The 20,503-nt window shown below is 44.6% G+C and overlaps 1 protein-coding gene across 25 annotated transcripts in view; it reads left to right on the forward strand.

Annotated features, from left to right (window-relative positions):
* Positions 1–20,503, forward strand: part of EP400 (E1A binding protein p400) — a 76,958-nt gene that overhangs the window by 33,020 nt on the left and 23,435 nt on the right. For 14 of the 25 annotated variants that reach the window (XM_035097681.3, XM_035097685.3, XM_035097682.3 and 11 more), the window contains 19 exons: positions 163–349; positions 1,535–1,701; positions 2,736–2,902; positions 4,478–4,735; positions 6,219–6,383; positions 6,792–6,956; positions 7,779–7,876; positions 9,072–9,370; positions 9,617–9,819; positions 9,966–10,135; positions 10,882–11,078; positions 11,662–11,773; positions 12,623–12,766; positions 14,385–14,546; positions 15,219–15,302; positions 16,526–16,660; positions 17,743–17,787; positions 18,337–18,490; positions 20,032–20,273. In XM_035097681.3, the coding sequence (XP_034953572.3) occupies positions 163–349; positions 1,535–1,701; positions 2,736–2,902; positions 4,478–4,735; positions 6,219–6,383; positions 6,792–6,956; positions 7,779–7,876; positions 9,072–9,370; positions 9,617–9,819; positions 9,966–10,135; positions 10,882–11,078; positions 11,662–11,773; positions 12,623–12,766; positions 14,385–14,546; positions 15,219–15,302; positions 16,526–16,660; positions 17,743–17,787; positions 18,337–18,490; positions 20,032–20,273 (3,154 nt within the window). The remainder of the gene's footprint in view (positions 1–162; positions 350–1,534; positions 1,702–2,735; positions 2,903–4,477; positions 4,736–6,218; positions 6,384–6,791; positions 6,957–7,778; positions 7,877–9,071; positions 9,371–9,616; positions 9,820–9,965; positions 10,136–10,881; positions 11,079–11,661; positions 11,774–12,622; positions 12,767–14,384; positions 14,547–15,218; positions 15,303–16,525; positions 16,661–17,742; positions 17,788–18,336; positions 18,491–20,031; positions 20,274–20,503) is intronic. The other 11 variants (XM_035097684.3, XM_088659770.1, XM_088659771.1 and 8 more) reach the window with 6 other exon arrangements.

A 20,503-nucleotide genomic window follows, 5' to 3' on the forward strand; every position in this document is an offset into this window, starting at 1 on the left:
AGTGTTTTGATGGGAGGCTGCCTTGTGTCTCATGTAAGCTTCTTTGAGCTTTCCAAGGAAAAGTGGGATACAAGTACTGTATAATAATTTAACCTTTGAGAATTTGCACCACAGCACTGGTTCAAGCGACAAAGGATGTTTCATGCTTCTTTCCTTTGGCAGAACCCAAGATGCTCTAAAAAGTGGGCATTTTGTCAGCGTTCTTCATGTTCTGATGCAGCTGCAGAAGATCTGCAACCATCCTGATCTGATAAACCCTCGGCTCTCCAGTTCCTCCTATGTCTCAGAGACACTGCAGTATAGAACTGCTTCGCTGGTCTTCAGAGCACTTGAACGTGACCTTTGGAAGGTGAGTCTGTGGACAGGGATGGGGAAGCTGTGGCTCTGCAGATGTTCTTGGACTCCCACCAGTCCCTGCCAGCATGGGACAAGAATGATGGGAGTTGTTGTTCAGCAACATCTGGAGCAGGGTGGTCCAACTTTTCATACCAAGTGGACTGCAAAAGTACTTTGACATGGAACCTGCAGGCCACATACTGCCTTGTGTGCGCAGCAACGGGAGGGGAGAACAGCAAGGCCAAACTTTGACAAGCTTGTACATTGGTGCCTCGCTTAACGAATGCCCTGCTTAACGAAATTTCCGCTTAACGAAAGGTTTTTTCTAGTGGAGGTTGCCTCGCTAGACGAATTCGTTTTACGAAAAATTCGTCTAGCGAATCACGGTTTCCCATAGGAATGCATTGAAATTCAATTAATGCGTTCCTATGGGCAAAAAAATCCCCCCCAAAATCAATGCATTCCTATGGGATTCGCTAGACGAATTTTTCGTTATAAGAAAAGACCCGTGGAACGAATTAAATTTGTCTAGCGAGGCACCACTGTAACTCTATTTTAAAAGAGGAAGAAGATAGAGTCATCTGGCATGACTTGTTTTTGTGAAACCCATGCTGGATCTTGGTAATCTCAGCATCCTTTTTTTAAGTGCTCACAGGCTGGCCATTTAATTATCTGTTTTATGACCATTCCTGGTTTACTCCAAGGGCATTGTAGAGGGTGATATTTACAAGCCTGCTTCTATCTACACAGAACAGCATGGCATCTTCATCAGATAGTTAGTAGTACAATGTTGTGAACTGGCCTGATCTATAGAATTCAGTGGCAGCCACTCGGAGATCAGGATCCAGGACTCTCCCTGTGAAGATTCACAGTTGCTTTTCATACAGAAATTGAAAACAATTTTGATTCTGGCAGCCTGGATAATTTTAATTAGGCGCATCATTGACTGTTTGAATTTTTGAATGTGTGGAATTGTAATGGTTCTTCATATAATGTATGCTGCCTTGACAACTTTGTCTGGAAAGGTGCCACCCAAAATACTTGAAGTAACTAACTTGGTGGGTTTTTACCATATAAATTATTATTTCATTGTTGTTTCTTGGGTTTGTTTTGTTTTGTGAACAGAGGAGTAGGTTATAAACAATAACGATAGGATGAGTGGTGCTAATGCTTTAAATTTCTCTTTGTCTGCCTGTAGGATACGGACCTGAGTCTCTTTGATTTGATTGGGATTGAGAATAAAATGACTCTGTATGAGTCACAAGTGCTTCCAAAGCAAAAAGTGACCAGAAAGCTAATTGAGGAAATATACACCTCTCCTCTACCTCCCCCAAGGCCTAATCCAGTGAAGTTGAAGCCAAGCAGGTATGCAGCTTTTAAAACAAGCCTTGAAAACCCATTTACAGTGGTGCCTCGCTTAACGAATGCCCTGCTTAACGAAATTTCCGCTTAACAAAAGGATTTTTCGAGCGGAGCTTGCCTCGCTAGACGAATGCGTTTTACGAAAAATTCGTCTAGCGAATCACGGTTTCCCATAGGAATGCATTGAAATTCAATTGATGCGTTCCTATGGGCAAAAAAACATTCAAAAAAATTTCAATGCATTCCTATGGGATTCGCTAGACGAATTTTTTCGCTATAAGAAAAGACCCGTGGAACGAATTAATTTCGTCTAGCGAGGCACCACTGTAATTTGAGCAGCTATTCAGTTGAGGCATTGAGCTGGGCATTCAACTGTTTAATGACTTATGTTGCTGCTGGTTTGAAATTATTTCTGAAGGGAGAACCCCCCCCCTCCCGTGTGTGCCCCCAAAATGTACTCCAGAGTGCTGGGGGGGGGGAGTCTTGTGGAGCAGATGCAGAGGGTGAGATACAGATCGGAGGAGAAGAAAGGGAAGCTAACATTGGGAACAATCCAATTTGTTTACATAGGTTTTACTGAGCGTTCTGCAGGACTGTGACATGTTTTAGACTGCTGTTTCTAATGGTTTAGTTTTATTGGAATGAGGCTTTGGGTTTGTTTGTTTTTAATGTTTTATTTATGTTTGCAAGCTGACTTCAGAAGTGCTTTGCCCTACAAGGCAGTATGGAAAAATGTTCTAATAAACTGGGACTCAATTGCACATATTTTTCATTGAGAACGGTAAAGTGGCGTCTTTTCCGTTCTTTAAAGTTTATATGTTTCTTGCGCACTGCCTTGAGTGCCCTGTGGCTGAAAGGTGACTTGTAAAAGCTACTTTTAAAACATTCTATTTACTGTGATAATTACCACGCCCCATGTTGCACTTTGTTTCTGTTCTGTTGTCCAAAACTGTAATTCAGAATGAGGTTTTGCTCTGTTTTGTTAGTGTTGTGCTTGTGGGAGAAGGTAATAATGAAGTAACGCCCAACATTTTCAGGTTGTTCCAAGCCGTTCAATATGGGCAGAAGCCTGAAGGCAGAATTGCAGCTTTCCCCAGTGCTCAAGTGCAGCAACGCACAGTGACAACGGCTACAGTGGCTCAACAGGGGCAAGTGCGTGGAAGGTCGCCTGTAGCTACAGTGTCTGCAAATCAAGGTACGAAAGGTATTGCCACTCTAGTTTTCTTCTGGGTCTTAGATTGTCATATACCAGTCTGATAAATTGAAATTGTCCACCCATCTGACTACAAGTATGGCCATTTCTTTCAACTAAACTGCCAGGTTAAAGCTGTGCACTGAGTGGATCAGGGTGAAATTTAACACAGTTGTGATGGTGTAAGTGCTTTCTCTCTAACTCTGTTCATCGCTCTTACCTGTGTTTACCACGCCATCGGACAGCTGCCCAAAATAGGTTGACGGGGATTTTTTTGCGTGTGAAATGCGAAGTATTTTTGTGACTTAGTTTGCTGCCTTCCAACCTAAGCAGGGTCCTGTTTTAGCGGTTTGAAATTGGCCCTTAGTTGCATGCAGTTGTGGTCCTCAAAATGTGAGGTGAGCCTCCCTGAGAAGAGATTTAAGCTATGTCCTGACCACACCACTTTTTGTGGGTGCTGACCTTTTCTGCCACCTGAAAAATGCTGCACCGTAGGCGTTTGCCTACACAACAGTTCGTTTTGAGATCAAGCGGGGACCACTCCACAATTTTTCACGAGCTTCTCTCTGAAAGCTTTTGAACCAGTTAATGGGAAAAACATACTACTATGGTAACAGTTCTTTGGGGTCTATGCCAATATTAGGATATGGTTAGCGAACTGTGTTTTTTTTTAATGCTTTCCCATGGCAAGAGCTCCTTGTCACATTGAGAACAAGGATTCTAGCCTAGTTTGTTTGCTGATGTGCTTGTTTTCCATGTGCAAGGAAGCCTTGAGGTGGGAAGAACATTAAGGCCTCTGAATACCCGACGCTGGGAAAGGAGTTGTTGTGCTCAGGTCGTTCTTGTGGGTTTCCCATAGGCACCTGGATGGCTGCCACGAGAACAAGGTGTTGGACTAGATGGGCCTTTGGCCTAATCCTGCAGGGTTCTTCTTATGATGCTCATCTTAAGTGTGCTGTTTTCACCTTCACTGCCCTGGGAAGGATAATACCATATGCATTTTTTTTGGGGGGGGGAAGATTTCTAATGCGGGATATTCAAGCCAGCACTCTTTTTGCTTGCAATGTCCTTGCACCATATTCCTCCACTCCCCCAGCGTTTCCATCAGCTCGGAGAATGAGCATTGTAAGATTTTATCAGCCTTAGTTATGCTGGCAGGGGGACAGGGGCATTATCCCGATTTGTTCATCAGGATCTTTGATTTTTGTATTGGTTTTTGTCCGAGCAGCTAATCTTTGGCACAGCTCGAGAACCCCACGTCCTACAATACTAACGGCTGTGGAAACAAACTAATAGCCGGCTGATGATTTTGTGACCACCTAAAGTTGTGTGTGTGTGTGTGTATAATGAGCAGGCGAGCCTAATTGATAACACATGGAGTTTTTCCATGACTTCTGTGACACAGTTGGTATTTACGTTGCTGGTTGTTGTTGTTGTTATAGCCTGTGAAAACAAAGGGTTTTGCAGCACTTCTGTACCTATAGCTGTTTTTTTCCTTAATTAAAAAACAAACAAACTCCAATGCTATAACCCTTAAAAAGCGGACTGATTCTAACAGCTTGCACAACCCAACCTTATTGATTGCAGCCTCCGCAGCCGTCTCCTCCGCAGCTCCACAGTTTCAGACAACTCAGTCTTCCATCAGTGCTCCTCCAAGACAGCAGCCAGCAGTGACCTTCACAGCAGCAACTAGCCCAGCCAATCCTGCGAAACTGCGGGGTCAGACCACTGTGCAGGCCTTACAGCTAGGCCAGGCCCAGCCACAGGCCCCCCCGCACACCATCCAACAGAGTGTGCTGCCTCAGAGGCTGGTATTGACCTCTCAGGCACAGGCACGGTTGCCTAGTAAGTGCCCCACCTCCCCACCCCACCCCACCCCACCTCCCCTTTACAGGTTTCTCCCACTTTTTTATTTTTTATTTTGTTTTCAAAGCTTCCCTGAGGTTAAGTTATTAGGCACCCTAAAAAAAAATGTGTACAGAATGATTTTGTGGTGGTGGCTTGTTTTGTGGTTTTTTGTTTTAAACACAACTCCACCCCCCCTCACTCTGAGTAGCCTTGCTCACTGTTTCCCAAATTTGGATAAGGAAAAAAAAAATAGAAGAATTTTTTTTTTTTGCTGTGGACATAACATTAGCGGTGTCAACTTAATCTCGTCATTTCTGCATGTTTCCTTCGCTGGCCAGACTTCTTTTGGACCCGGAAACAACTTCTACTCCCCCTGCCTTTTTTCTTTCCTGCAAAGCTCTCCTCTTCCTAATTTGACTCTTTTCTTTCTTTTCTTTTTCTTTTTGAAAACACTAACTCCATCCTGCTAAGAAGGCCTCTCGACTTCCTTGGAGGCGAAAACTGCAACTGTTAGGTGGAATGGGGAGGGGAACGGTTCAGATTGTATGTGCACTGCCTACAAGCATGTCTAGAGATTATTGAGCACTGATATACTAATGTTTTCATCCCTGGGGGAATAAACTGCCTTTGCAAAAGTTCAAAGATCCATGGTGACTCGGATCCAGAAATTCAGGTGCAATTTTTATTTGAAGCTTTCTTAGTGCATTGAAGCACAGAGCTATGTTTTCAGGTTTTAAAAACCTGTTGCGAATATTTTTCCAGTTGACCTGAATTCTTCTATGATTGGTGTCATCATTACTTAAATCTGTTCTGAGACACCCTAATCAACTGCTAAAAAAACCCCCCAACAACCATACCTTAACAATGCAGTTTTTTGAATTAAGTAGATCGTGGAACTGATGTGAAACAAACTTAGCACATTTTGAAAATCCATTATAAAATGCTTTCAGTGGACGTTCTACCACAGGAACGATAGTGACTTATTATTCTTGATTTGCTACCTTCCTTCTTTCTGTCAAAAAAGGCTTACAGGCAGGGAGTACAGAAAACAAAATTGCTTCATTCAGGTCACTAAACACTGACAGTCCTGCTGAAATTCTTGGTGTCCCATGAATGTGTTTTGCTTTTGAAAAGGCAGTGGAGTCCCGCTTAATGACTTTCTACTCTCTGGTTTACAAAGTGTCACATGAGTTTTTTCAGGTTGCTGTTGTTTCCTGCAAAAATGGAAGGGTAACTTCTACACACCGCAACCCCCTGCATTGTTCTACATTAAAACAAAACAAAAGAAACATATTTGTCCACCCCCTGTATGCAAGCAGTACCTGTGGAACCTTTATATGACACTTTCCCCCTTCTGCACTATGTATAATTCTGCATGGGAGCAGCTTCAGCATCAGTTTTACTAACTGGAGTGAGGACAAAGACTGTTTGGAAGGCAGCCCCTCCCCTCAATGTGTGGTTCTGTTTCCTCCCCCTCCAGGTGGCGAAGTGGTAAAGATAGCCCAGTTGGCATCCATTGCAGGAGCACAGGGCAGAATTGCTCAGCCAGAGACTCCTGTGACGCTGCAGTTTCAGGGGAATAAATTTACTTTATCTCACAGTCAGCTTCGCCAGCTCACTGCAGGACAACCTCTGCAGCTGCAAGGTAGTGTACAAACCTAATTTCAGAAGAGCGCATCTCTCTCTCCCTTTCCAAATACACACTCTCTCATGCACACAATATATTCACGCTGGGTATGACGGCTTGCATCATCTCTGTCCATTCACTATGCTGTCTGGGGCTGTTGGGGTCCAAGAACTTGTGAAAGAGCCACAGCTTATGGCTCGTCCATGGGCTAAGAAAAGGAGTTGGATTTTTTCCCCGGGGGGAGGAGGCATTGTCACTTTTATTACCTGCATTTTAAGGATAACTTGAGATGTGGAAGGTTTAGGCTTGCCTGCTTTCGCGATGCATGGTGCAAAAAGAAAACCGGTGGTGGGTTTTTCCTTGTTAATTTTTGGATCTTTAAAAGTCAGTATATGACCTCTTATGTTTCAATTTCTACCAATGCAGGCAGCGTTCTACAAATTGTGTCAGCTCCTGGGCAGCAGTACTTGCGGCCTCAGGGCCCAGTAGTCATGCAGACAGTGTCTCCAGCTGGGACTGTTCAAAATGCTCTGAATGCTTTGGGAAACCAGCATCCAGCTGGCTTGCCAGCTCCGGCAGTAGCACAGCAAGGTAGGGGCTCTTTCCTGCATGTCTACTTCTGGGGCATTTTAAGAAGCAGATTTTTTTTTTAAGCATATGGGGATTTCCTGGCCTTTCTGCCTTCCTATATTCTCCCCCTACCCATCCCATAAGTAAGTAGAGGAAAGGATTTCAATTGGATGAAGCAGATGGGATTACTTCCCCATCCCTAGCCTTGCATCTGCAGCCTGCAGGGCTCTCAACTGGAGCTGTTCATCTGTGGCCAGCTTTTTACATCCCTTACTTGAACTCCTACACCCCAAAATTTAGGAGACAGTTGAGCCTCCCTGCACCCTTGCCCCGTTCTCCCTCCTTGGTGAATACCACCTCCCCCAGGTAATCATTTGCCCCCACCACAGAAACTGTGTTTGGAAATCGCCATAAACTATGGTTTACTCATGACAGGAGTGGTCTCCCAAGGGCTAGTACAAATAAAATAAAATAAAATTGCATGCTAGAAATGCAGTGGGCGGGCAGAGAAGTAGAGTATTTTGCACCTCTTATAGCAGCTCATTTAGTTTCCTACACCTGGTGTGCTGCAGGAACAGACCTTTTCTTCTCCCCAACACAGCGTCCAAACGAAGTAGGCTAGCTAACGGTAGAGGAGGCACAGAATGCTCTGTCCTCTCGTCTGCCGACCTGGACGGTCTACAAATCCTTGTCCCCTATGGCGACCGACCAGGCATGTGGTTAAATGCAAGGCTGGCCTTGGGATTGCCTTGGGTGGGGTGTGGCATGTTACCGCTTGTAGTAGCTTGAAGTCCTTTGTAAAGAGTGTATTTGGGATGTATAAACACATGGTTTATCTTTAAGTGTGTGTTCTAGGTAGAACAATGGGTGGTACTAATTTAGCTTCGGGGGACTCGGCGTCATCTTTAAAACCCGGCCTTATTCACGGAGGACACTCACAGGTACTCTTACTGATTTTTACTGTGTGCGTTCAGTTGTCAGATGAAATAGCTTCCCTTTCAATTCCTTTGAACACTGAAAAGTGAAAATAAATGAAGTTGCAATATTTAGCTCCTTGATTTTTTTACTTTATTTTGCTTGTCAACAAAGTTGTATGTTGTAGCTTCTACTCCCCAAGTGTGGTGTGTGTGTGTGTGTGTGTGTGTGTGTGTGTACACACACACACACACAGATACAGATGCCCTCTTGCAGGTGAATTACTTTTGATAATATTTAGGGCTTGTAAATAAGTGAACCCCACCTTTAATTATGTAGAAGCAACTTTTGGCACGTTGGAGAGGTTATGAACATATTTTAAATGTGGAGAAGGAAAAATGCTGCTTGGCTCACTTTCAAAAATTAAATGGTGAAATTTAATTTGTGAAAGAGGGACAATGAAAGGTATCCACAGAAATATGAAAGGGAAGCTATGTATTAAAAAAAGGAAAATATCTCCTGTCTGATTTGGAAGCTGTATAATGTTCAGTATGCAACAAAATAGATGATTGTAACAAGCTACCTTTTATACTGTACTGTTAGACAATCTGGCTCAGTATTGTCTACAGTACTCTGACTGGCAGCAGCTTTCTGGGGTCTCAGGAAGAGTTCTTTGCCCTTCCCTTTTTCCTATGACCTTTTTTTAATGGAAGGTGCTGGGAAACTGAATCTGGAAGCTTCAGTATGCTATGCATGTACACTGCTACATAACTATGCCCCCACCTGCTAAATTTATGCTTAAGACTAAAATGTAGACTACCGTATAACCTTACAGAATTTAATTTAATAGAAGTAGAGAAGAATGGGGGGATTTAATTGATTATTTTGGAACAGAATCTGCAGAGCGCTCTAGTAGTGATGCTAGCATATAGCTGTATGAATCAGAACTATTTTGTTGGATGTTGTGCAAAAAAAAGGGGGGGGGGAGGAAGGAAGGAAAAAAAGATCCCTTTGCCTTGGGCAAAGAATGCAGTTGCATTCTTATGCATCTTTACTTGGAATTAAGACCCATTGAATTCAGTAGAACTTACTCTGGGGTAAGTGATTTTAGGATTGTAGCCAAGTAACAGACTTTGAACTCTATATAGTTCTGACTTTAAAGCATTCTGCCCATGGGTATACACTTTTTCTCGTGTTTTTCCCCAATTTTTTATTGCAAAGGAGTCGTTTGAGGAAAAAAACAGGAATCTAAAGGAGCGCCTCGACCGGATCTTTTCTTGCAATGAGCGTCGCTGTTCCAGAGCACCAGTGTATGGCCAGGACCTTGTGAGAATTTGTTCTCTAGTTGGGGACAGAAAGATGAGCCCTCAGTTTTCCACTGGAGGCAGCAAATGGAGCTGGGCTGGTTTTGCAAACTGTCTCCTCTCGTCGAATCCCTCTTGGGACCACAGTGATCCACTGCAAGGGCTGACACGGACACTGGAGCAGCAGCAGGGCTCTCTGAGGGATGCTGTTAACAGGTGATCACTGGAATGTTTCCCTTGCTCTTGATCCTGAGGCTGCAGTTGGAGCAGAAGCCTGCCTTCAGCCACCTCTCATATTCCTCTTCCCCAGCCATGCCACCCCTTTGAAAGAGACCGGAATGAGAATCTAGGCTCTTTAAGGAGTGTCATTCCCAAGCTGCCGGTTCTGTAGTTAACATGGCCACCATGTAATGTTTAATACATCCAAGGTACTTATCCAGGTGTCTGCTTTTTGTTTCCCAGGCTGCTCTGTGTGCTGCCATCTGCAGTGGCTGCTTCTCCGTCTTTGCACATGGCGAGGCTTCCTCCTTTGTACAGCCATAGAATGAAACTACTCAGGCACCGTCTGAAAGAGGCGGCCTCACCTTACTTGAGTCAGCTGCAGCAGCTCACCACCCCACAATTGCTTCAGTTTCCTGATCTCCGACTTGTTCAGTACGATGCAGGTAGAGGAGAACCTTTTTTTTCTCTTCTCTTCTCTTCTCTTCTCTTCTCTTCTCTTCTCTTCTTATCGACTGGATTGCGTACAACCTGGAATCAGGCAAATGTTATGTGGGAAGGCTTTACACTTTTTTTATTTTCCAAAATTTAGGCAAGCTGGAAGCCCTGGCAGTCTTGCTTCAGAAGTTGAAGTCGGAAGGACGCCGGGTGCTGATCTTGTCCCAGATGATCCTCATGCTAGACATCTTGGAGCTCTTCTTGAATTTCCACTTCTTCACCTACGTGAGGATTGATGAGTGTGCTAATCAGGAAGAGCGGCAGGTAAACTTTACTTGGAGCAATCTCTCCATCTCATTCTTTATATGAGGGGTGACTAACCTGGTGCCCAATGGATGTTGCTGGACTCCCAACTTCCAGCCAGCATAGTGAATGGTCAGGGGCAATGGGAGTTAAGTGGGTTAAGTCCATTCCCACTTGCCCAAGAGAGACAATGAATCATGAGCTTTAGCATCTATCCTGCTCCGTGGTAGCTCCTCATCGGTTTAATGCTTTACCTTGCCCAGTAAAGAGCACTTCACTCCTTCTCTAAATTATTTGCTATCACTTTTGATTTCTTTCTTGCTTCTGATTTTCAGTTTGTTGTTCATTTGTTCTCAAAATCTACTGGGTGGGTCTGGGTACTTCATCATTTTTCCCACAGGGAGGAGGGGATCCTTGGATGGTTTGCCCCTCCCACTTGTTCCACTTGGCAGGTCCTATGTTAAGTGTACTTACTGTACATCTACCTGGGTGGGGAACCTATCTCCAGTTCCTTCCTGTCTAGCTCCCTGTGCAGGCCAGGTAAAAAGGGATCCCTGTATGCTCAGAAACTGAGAAGAGGCCTGGTTGTTTTTTGGGTTTGGAACGTCACATCCAATCAGATACGGTGGCCCAGCACTTGATCCCATGTGTGACAAAGGTGTCTGCTGTGAGAATGAGTAATGTGATACTTGCCATCTCAACCAGTGATTGCTATATGTCTTATGGTCTGTGATGCTTTTCCTCCCCACCCCTCTTTTCTGATCAAGGAACTGATGAAGACTTTCAACAGAGACAAGCGCCTCTTCTGTGCAATTCTGTCTTCACACAGCCGCTCCACAGGCGTCAACCTTGTGGAGGCTGACACCGTTGTGTTTTATGACAATGATTTAAATCCAGTGATGGATGCTAAGGCTCAGGAATGGTGTGACAGAATTGGCAGATGCAAAGACATCCATATCTACAGGTGATGCTTGCAAAGTAGCTGTTCTACAAATAGGAAATGGTTCCTCTAGTGAGTTTGGCAACATGCAGCCTTGGTTTTGTAGCCCATGGTAGGAGGCATGACAGAGGCTATTTGTGCTCCGGAGATTCCTGATACCATAACTTCATCATGTCGTCTGAAGAGGGCAGGCGTTGCCCATATTTTGTGAAAATCTTAACAGATTTGCACACACCATCACTTGGGAATTCTAAGGAAGGAAGGAAGCAGTGCCGTTTTGAAAGATTAGTCTGTCAGATTGATTCAATATGGCATCAGTTTGTATTCAAACAAAGAAGAGGACCTGCTTCTTGATCCCAATAATTATGATGCAAAATTTGGTTGTGAGGGGTGTCCATGGTGAACAAAGAACTTTTCAAAATATGTAGTAGATAAATGATGGTGTCCTAGTGCAGTCAACTTTGCTCTACTAACATGCCCAGCAATAAAACATTGCCTAAAAAGCATTTTCTGATATTGACTACTCAGTAAATTCAGCCTGTTCTAGCTATTCTCATTTTGCTCTCAGCTTTAAGGTTTTGGTACATCTCCTTGGTTTCTTCTCTAGGCTTGTCAGTGGAAATTCAGTAGAAGAGAAGCTCTTAAAAAATGGTACTAAGGATTTGATCCGAGAAGTAGCAGCTCAGGGAAACGACTATTCTATGGCCTTTTTAACACAGGTATATATAGTTTTAATAAGTATAATAATTTTATCAAGAAACCTTCCTTGTTTCCCCAAATACTTTATACCCTTTGTTTCAAAGCATCAGCTCCTGAGCCTTTATTGTTGTCTTGAGACACAATTAACAGGACTTCTAATTGGCTTTCATCATGGAGGTTATTTAGGATTGGGCTGCTCCAACTTGGCTTTAAAAGGTGGGAGGACTATGCAAATGTATTTGTGCTTGAGCCCTCCCAGTAGGAGGAGCCTCCTAGTCCTGCCAGCTTCAAAGCAACGGGGACTTCATAGCTGATTGGGTGGAGAGTGTTGATCATGGTGTCTGATGGCTACAGCTTTTCTACTCTTCACCCACATAGTTTAATCATAAGAAAGGAATTGGAGTAAAAGATGCACTTATTAGTTTGACCTCAATGAGGAGTGTTTCTGCTGATTGTGTGAATCCTTTGGAGGAGAAAAGGCTGAGGATACTTCGCACAGTGCCTCATAGCAAGGTGTCTCTGTGGTGTCAGGTTTCAAACCCACCCTCTCTGGTCCCCTCTGAACTGGTTTCCCAAATCCTGGCCAGTAGCAGCAGCAGCAGCAGCAGCAGCAGCTGTATTTTATTAATGAGTGAAGAAGGAGTAGGTGTGTCAATTTTCATTTCTTTTGGCCACAAATACCATCCCTTCAAAGAGAGCTGAAACTGTTCTGCAGAGTTAATGGAGTGCTGTGGGGTGGGAGGCATTCAACTTTTGTTCCTCCTTCGGATAGAAGTCTAGCCCTGAGATAAGTTAGATTGGGGGAAAAGCCCATAAATTGACACTTTTTCAGGAGCTTGATATGAGATGTATTTCCCCTCCTTCCACAGCAAACGATTCAGGAACTCTTTGAGGTTCATTCTCCAATGGAGGACTCTGGCTTCCGCGTGAAGGCTGAAGAATTTGTGATGCTTACACAGGAGCCCTCCCCAGCTGAAACCATATCTCCTAAGGTTGCAAGACCTTTTATAGAGGTAATTAAGCACAAATAATTTGAACAGAAATAAAAGAGGCAGGATATATAACTGTGCGGCAGAACTGTTGTGATTGCCTTTTGGAACTTTCCAAATGCTCCCTTCAGAATAATCATGCCTTTAAAAAAAAATTAAAAAAAATCTTCTGAATCATTTCTTTTAAAGGTTTCTTGAAAGCTTATAAACTATTCATATAGGTAATACACTACTTCCCCGAGAGCTATTTAAGCCTTTTAATAATACATACATTCTCTCCTTTTTCTCTGGGCGCAGTATTTCAGCACGTTTAGGAGATGAATAGGGTGAAGTATTTGCATGATGCAAATGTTTATTGGTTTTGCAACTATTTTGACAGAAACCTAACATGGGATGTACTAGTTAAACCACAGGTGGGCTGTCTGCAACTTGGCTGCATTTTATGCAGCCTCCTACACCTCTTGAAGCTGCCCCATTCTCCCATCCCATCAGAGTTCCTCCCTCGCTGATTTGTCATGCTTCTTTGATGTTTCTCTCCCCCCTTATATAGTTTGAGAACAACTGAATGCCATAGTATTTTATTAAATAAAAGCATACAGCTATTGATAACCGCCATCATCATCATTTAGCCGTTGATCTCTTTCTATACAATCGTCTTAAGGCAACGTACAATAACAACTGCAGGAACCAGTTGAAAGCTTAGAGACAGCAGATGCATTTAAGATAAAACGAAAACCCTATGGAATAGATACTCACAGCTAGGACTCATTTATCCAGCTGGGAAAGCCTGTGGGAACAAAAACGTCTTCCAGTTGTTTCCAGAAAGCCCAGATAGTGGGTGCCTCTCATATCTTGATATGGATTCTATTTCACAGATCAGGGGCAGCAGCAACACTAAAAACCCTGCTTTAGTTACTGCAAAGTGGGCTTCTGAGATTTTTCTAGTTGCGTTTTGGGTTTTTATAAATAAGATTATTTTTAATGGGGCTTAGTTTTGAGTAGACCTGCATCGTATTAGGAGTCTGAGGGAGCCATGGTGAAGGCTGAAATGGGCAGGTCTTTATCCTGGATTAATTATTCCAACTCCGGACAGATTACTCTCAAGGGAATGCAGCCCTTGACTAGGGTGGAGTTGGGGAGGTTGTATGCCCTTTAGTCAAAGCATCACATTCCCCCCCCCAATTTCCTCGTTATTACTGCAAAATCTAGAAGGCCCTTTCCATGCAACATGCTAAGAATACTTACAAAATAACCCAAGTGAATAGTTCACTATCCAACAAACAAGTGTCCTGTACATATCTACCTTGAGAGCCCATGTGGCACAGTGGTGAAGTGTTGGACCAGAATGCTGGAGACTTGGGTTCAGATTCTTCCTGAACCATGAGGCTTACTGAGTGACACTAGACCAGTCAATATCTCTCACCCCACCTACCTCACAGGTAAAGTGAATATGAGATTTCCATTGCTCCGAGTGGCGGGCTGAACAATGTCTTGCAACTTCCTTACCTATGAATAGCAGCAGAAATTGCCTTAATTTGCTCAGTTTATATAACTGATAGAAATTTGGTTTTCTCATCAGAATAACTTTTTTTAAAAAATGTGATGGATATGCTGCTGCATTTATTTTGTGTGTTTCAAAAAGGCTCTCAAAAGTACGGAGCGAGAAGAGGAGGAGGAGTTGAACACATGCATTCAGGTCTCAAAGACTGAATCAGCTTTGGAACCTCTCATTTCTGAAATCGGCAAGTCCCAGTATCTTGATGAGCCTTCTCAGCTGCAGGAGTTGGTTGCTGTTGTGGATCAGGTACACTTGCTTTATATTAACAGTTGAAGGTATCTTTAGAACATTGCAAGCCAACCTTCCACAATGTGGCGCTTCCCAGGTATAGTTCATTCCCAGCTCCCATCAGCCCCTGCCAGCATAGCCAGTGGTCAAGTGTGGTGGGATCCGACAGCATCTAGAGGGCACTAGGTTGGGGAAAGGCTAGTGTAGATAAAATCAGTTAGATGGATCAATAGCTTTGACTGTGTACGCAGTAGCTTCCTAGGGAAAATGCCAACTGTACCTAAGTTGTCTGAATTGCTTTGGAACTTATTATTATGGCTGTTAGTTAATTCAGGGAAATGACAGCTGATTGATTAATCATTTTCCAAATGAGCAGAAGCAACCGTTTTGAAGCAGGAAGCACACTTTAGTTTGTGAGATACACATTCGTCATCTAAAAACAAGAACAATCTTAGAAAAGCCTTCTGCCCTGGACAAGAGAGAAGGAGGAGGGGTTCCTTTTCTAAGATGATTCTCGCCATGTGCTTTTTCTTTCTTCATTTTTTAACAAACACATATGTTAAAAATAATGCATTTAAATCTGTTAGCTGGTCAATTGGATGTGCTTATCACATTTATGGTTTGGTAGTCCCTGGAAGAAGCATTGACGTACTCTTTGTCAGATAATTACTTCTTTGTATCTTCTCTCAGCTCACCCCAATTGAAAAGTACGCTTTGAATTACCTAGAGCTCTTCCATATTTCCACTGATGAGAATGAACTGAAGGAAAATGAGGTATGGCATGTATATGCAGTTACTGCCAAAGTAGTAACCTTTTGGGGGGTTGGGGGTGCATGCCCTTGTTGTGTGTGGCCAGACATACCGCGCTCCCCATCCAGGCAAGCAAGAGGTCTTACCGCAGTTCAAAGACACATTACAGCCTGGTAGGCGGGCGGCCACTGAGAGATCTGGCCTGAGCAGAATTCCTAAGGGCAGATAAAGTAATGTGGGAGGGTTTCCTCTGCTCTTACAGTATTATGCAGCAAAGTATCTGTAAGGACTTCATGTGAATGGAAGCAAAATCTACTGAAGATGCTTAGCAGACCCAGGATTTTTTTAAAAAAATAATAATCGTGGGAGGGTGACATTTCCCCCCCTGTAGCCCATGAAAGCTTATGGCATGGTACGTCTTGTGACACCTAGACCAATATATATAAAGGTAAAGGCAAAGGATCCCTGACAGTTAAGTCCAGTTGCAAATGACTCTGGGGTTGCGGCGCTCATCTCGCTTTACTGGCTGAGGGAGCCAACTTTTGTCCGCAGGCAGTTTTTCCGGGTCATGTGGCCAGCAGGACTAAGGCGCTTCTGGCGAAACCAAAGCAGCACATGGAAATGTTGTTTACCTTCCCTACCTATTTATCTACTTGCACTTTGACGTGCTTTCGAACTGCTAGGTTGGCAGGAGCTGGGACCGAGCAACAGGAGCTCACCCCGTCGCGGGGATTCAAACTGATTGGCAAGCCCTAGGCTCAGTGGTTTTTTAGACCACAGCGCCACCCGCGCCCCATATATATATAAATACACACACACACACATACTGTATATAAATAAAATAGTTATTTCCTCCCTGGAAATCATTGCCTCTGAAATAATTAGCTCAGGGGTGGGCAAATTTGGTGGATCTACTTCATTGGGCTTTATTGTGGCAGAACCTGGAGATCCACCAACTGGCCATTGGTGTTCTGAGCCCACAGGATTGTTTTGAATACCAGACTTTCAGTCTTTCCACACTAACGTCCCCTCCTAATTAATCCAGCCTAGTATAATTTAGAATGCAGGGCGGTCATTTTGTTGTTGCTATTGTTAAAGTAATATTTGGGGTCAGAGATCCTGATCAGTCTACTGCAAGTCACCCAGAGATTTATACCTTCTGCTGATTCCTGAGTTAGTTTTGTAATTGACCTTAATACATTAAGTTTTTCCTTTTAAATATATGTATATAAATATATCTTACCTAGATGGAAGTAAGAACTGCCAAAAAGGTGTGGGAAAATCATCACCTGAAGTCGCTGAAAGAACAAGAGGAGAAAATGCTTTTGGATGGGGAGGAGGAGGAACTTCTCACCTACACTCGGGAAGATGCATATAACAAAGTAATAATTTACCTGCCAGCTTTTATGAAGTTCTTAAAACATTTGAGGGAAACCTGCAGGAAAACAACACTATGTCCCTTCATCTCCAGCAGAGTGCCAGCTTAGCTTGCCTCCAGGATACTAGACGCTATAAGAACCTCAAGCAGGGCTGTCCATTTCTTCCATTCCATTCCATTCCAAAGTTTTTCCATTTTTCTGATATTTCATTGGGTGCTGATCCTTAGTTTTCATTGGACTTTTTTAAATTTAAGGGGGGGGGTATTACCTCCCCTTAGCTTTTTCCTTTTTTTAATGGGTTATATCCACTGTTAATCCTAGACGGATTGAAATTAATGGACCAAAGGTAGATACATCATTTCAATGAGTATACTCTTAAGTAGGACCACCGTGGGGATAAAACCCATAATGAATTGTGCTTCTCATAGATTCTTGTAGAGTTGGAAAGCATTCCGAAGATCGTCTAGTCCAGGGGCGGCCAACTCGCAAGAGACTGCGATCTACTTACAGAGTTAAAAACTGCCAGTGATCTACCCCCTTTCTTGAGGTTCAGGTCAATGTTGTTGAGCTTTTTTAGGGAGGGGGAAAGCCCCGTTTGTGTGTGTGTGCAGGACAAAAAAGTTGAGCTTTTTTTAGGGGAGCCAAAGTAGCTGAGCTTCTTTGGTGGGAGCCAGTGATCTACCAGTGATCTACCACAGACGTCCAGTGGATCACGATCTACCTGTTGGACATGCCTGGTCTAGTCCAACCCCCTGGAATGCAGGAATCTCAACTAAATCATACATGACAGGTGGCCACCCAACCTCTGCTTAAGAACCTCCAAGGAAGGAGAGCACACCACCCCTTGTGGAACAGCTCTTAACTATCAGAAAGTCCTTCCTGATGTTTAGTTGGAACCTCCTTTCTTGTAATTTGAATCCATTGGTTCAGGTCCTAGCCTCTGGAGCAGGAATAAACAAGCTTGCTCCATCCTCCATTTGATAGCCTTTTAGATATTTGAAGACAGCTACTTCATTCTCTGGTTTAATCAGAACTAAGTCAGTCTCTCTCTCCCTCTCCCTCCCCCCCCCCCGGCCTGACTCCAGGAATATATTTATGAAGGCCCAGATGGACAAACTGAAATAATGCCGGTAAGTCTGTATTGATTTTATTACCTCCTCGGCGTGGGGGTGGATGTGTGGTGGAGGCGAAGAAAACACATAGACACACACTGTATGCAGAGGGGCAGTATGCTCTTGAGTACCAGTTCGTGGAAACTGCAGGAGGAGAGATTGGTGTTGCACTCATGGTCCTGCTTGCAGGCTTCCCACAGGTAGCTTGTTGGCCACTGTGAGAATAGGATGCTGGACCAGATGGGCCATTGGCCTGATCCAGCGGTCCCTTCTTATGTTAGTACAGTCGTACCTCTGCTTGCGTATCCCTCTGGTTACGTAAACTTCGGGATGTGAACGCGGCAAACCTGGAAGTATTTTTCCAGGTTTCGCTGCTCACACATGCGCAGAGGTGGTCCACCAGGTTGCAAAAACCTCGGGATGTGGCTGGACCTCCGGAACTGATCCCATTCGCAACTGGAGGTACCACTGCACACACTCTTTTCTCTTTCTCTTCCACACGCACACACACCCTCTGCTTATCCAAGAGCACAAAGCGAGGTAACTCTCTTCTAATGCTTTGTACAGCTCTGGACTCCCCCAACCCCACCTCAGGATGACAACGACATCTATATCGACTCCGTCATGTGCCTGATGTATGAGAGCACCCCGATTCCGGAGTCCAAACTGCCTCCCGTGTATGTCAGGAAGGAGCGTAAGCGCCACAAAACGGATCCATCTGGTAAACATTGGGTTTTTATGTAGGATATACATTGCCAGCTTTGCCTCTGTGGGTATGGAACTCCTTTGTTGCAGGAAGCCCAAGCTGAGAATGTTGCTGTTATGGCTATGGGACCTGTCGTAGGCTTTCCAAGGATTATTTGAAATGTTGAGAAACCGGCTTTGCCTATATGGGAAGTGGGGTTGTGCTGTTGTCAGGCCCAGTAGGAGGAGGCTCCTCAGACAATTAGGTTGTGGGAGGGTGCTGGTGGTCAGGCCGAGGCAAGAGGCAGGCATGGATCAGATTCTGAGCATTCCAAGATAGGCAAGAGATAAAATCAGAACATGTGCTTTTCACGGTTCAACCTGTGGCATCTCCAGTTTGTTTGTTGAAGTAGCTGATGATGCAGAAGACCTCTCTCTGCGTAAGACTCTGGTCAGAAGACCAGGGATAGCCAGTGTAGTACTCTCTGGATATTTGTTGGACTACATCTCCCATCATCCCTGGCTGAGTCTGATGGGAACAACATCTGGAGCGCACCACATTGACTACCCCTGCAGTAGACAACCTTGGGCTGGGTGGACAAACAGTCTGACCTTACACAAGTTTCTTACGCAGAAGTCCCAGGGCCAGAGGCAGGGAGTGCAAACCAAGGCAGACAGGAGGAGGTGGTATTACAAAAGCCAGCAGTATAAGGGGATGGAGAAGGAGATTAGAGAGGTCAGGTTTTCTGAAATGAACAGGTGGGTCAGGTTGAGGAGTCTGTGGCCCTCCAGATGTTTGTGACCTTCAGCTCCTGTCAGCCCCAGATAGCATAGCCCAGTGTTTCTCAACCAGTGTGCCTCCAGATGTTTTGGGACTACAACTCCCATCATCCCTAGCTAGCAAGACCAGTGGTCAGGAATGATGGGAGTTGTAGTCCCAAAACATCTGGAGGCACACTGGTTGAGAAACACTGGCATAGCCCAGTGGTCAGAGATGATGAACCTGAAGTTGAACCCGAAGAGCCCCACTTTCCCCATCTCTGGGCTAGAGCTTTTGCGGGAGATGTTCAAGGATTGACTGTTACGGTCAGCTGACAAGGTGCTCAGGCAGGTGATGACACTTCTGGTACTGCAGCCCAGGGGGCACCTACGAAGCACAGAGCTCAGTCTGCCAGGTTTGTGGATGATACATCACATGAGTGGCAGAGGGGCTAAAGCATTAGAGCCTACTGGGTGTTTGCAGTGGCACAAGTGCTCTTTGCCCCTCATTTGTCTTATGGCTGTGGGTCTCCCCCTGCCCTCCATATTGGGACAACTAGTACCTGCCCAGACCACTGAATTTATGACCGTGTTTGGGATTTTGTTTTGTTTTTATTCCCCAGCAAACAGCTCAAAACCTCCCTGACGTGCCAGAGTACCATAGGCGTTGGGGTGGATCAACGCTTATTACGCTTTTGCGGGCTTTGGGAACTCTTTCATAACTTTTAACACCCTTGCGTAGTTTGTATGCCCATTGCCCCTTCCCACTCTCCCCCCCCCCATCAACTGCTTCACTGAGCCCAGCATCCCTCTTTCCAGCTGCAGGCAGGAAGAAGAAGCAGCGCCACGGGGAGACGGTTATCCCTCCCCGGTCACTCTTTGACCGAGCCACTCCGGGGATGCTGAAAATGAGGCGGGAAGGCAAAGAGCAGAAGAAGAACATCCTTCTGAAGCAGCAGACCCAGTTTGCAAAGCCACTCCCTACTCTTGTGAAGCCGGCTGCAGAGGCGGGCCAAGACAATCCCGAGTGGCTCATCAGCGAGGACTGGGCGCTCCTCCAGGTGAGATGGCGTCTGCAACACCGGGTTCACCGCAGATGCAACAAGTCTTTGGGTTACGCTCACCTCTGGCTTTTCTCTGAACAGACCCATTGAAACTGATGGGCATAACCAACGTAGGCCCGTTGATTTTCAGTGAGTCTGCTCTGAGTAGAACTTAGTTGGCTAGAACCCCATTGCTGAATAGCTGGATGTGCACTTTCTCCCAGTTTGTTGCCATCTGGCAGTCTGGA

The sequence above is a fragment of the Zootoca vivipara genome, chromosome 16 (assembly GCF_965207765.1).
Source record: "Zootoca vivipara chromosome 16, rZooViv2.hap1.1, whole genome shotgun sequence".
Lineage (NCBI taxonomy): Eukaryota > Metazoa > Chordata > Lepidosauria > Squamata > Lacertidae > Zootoca > Zootoca vivipara.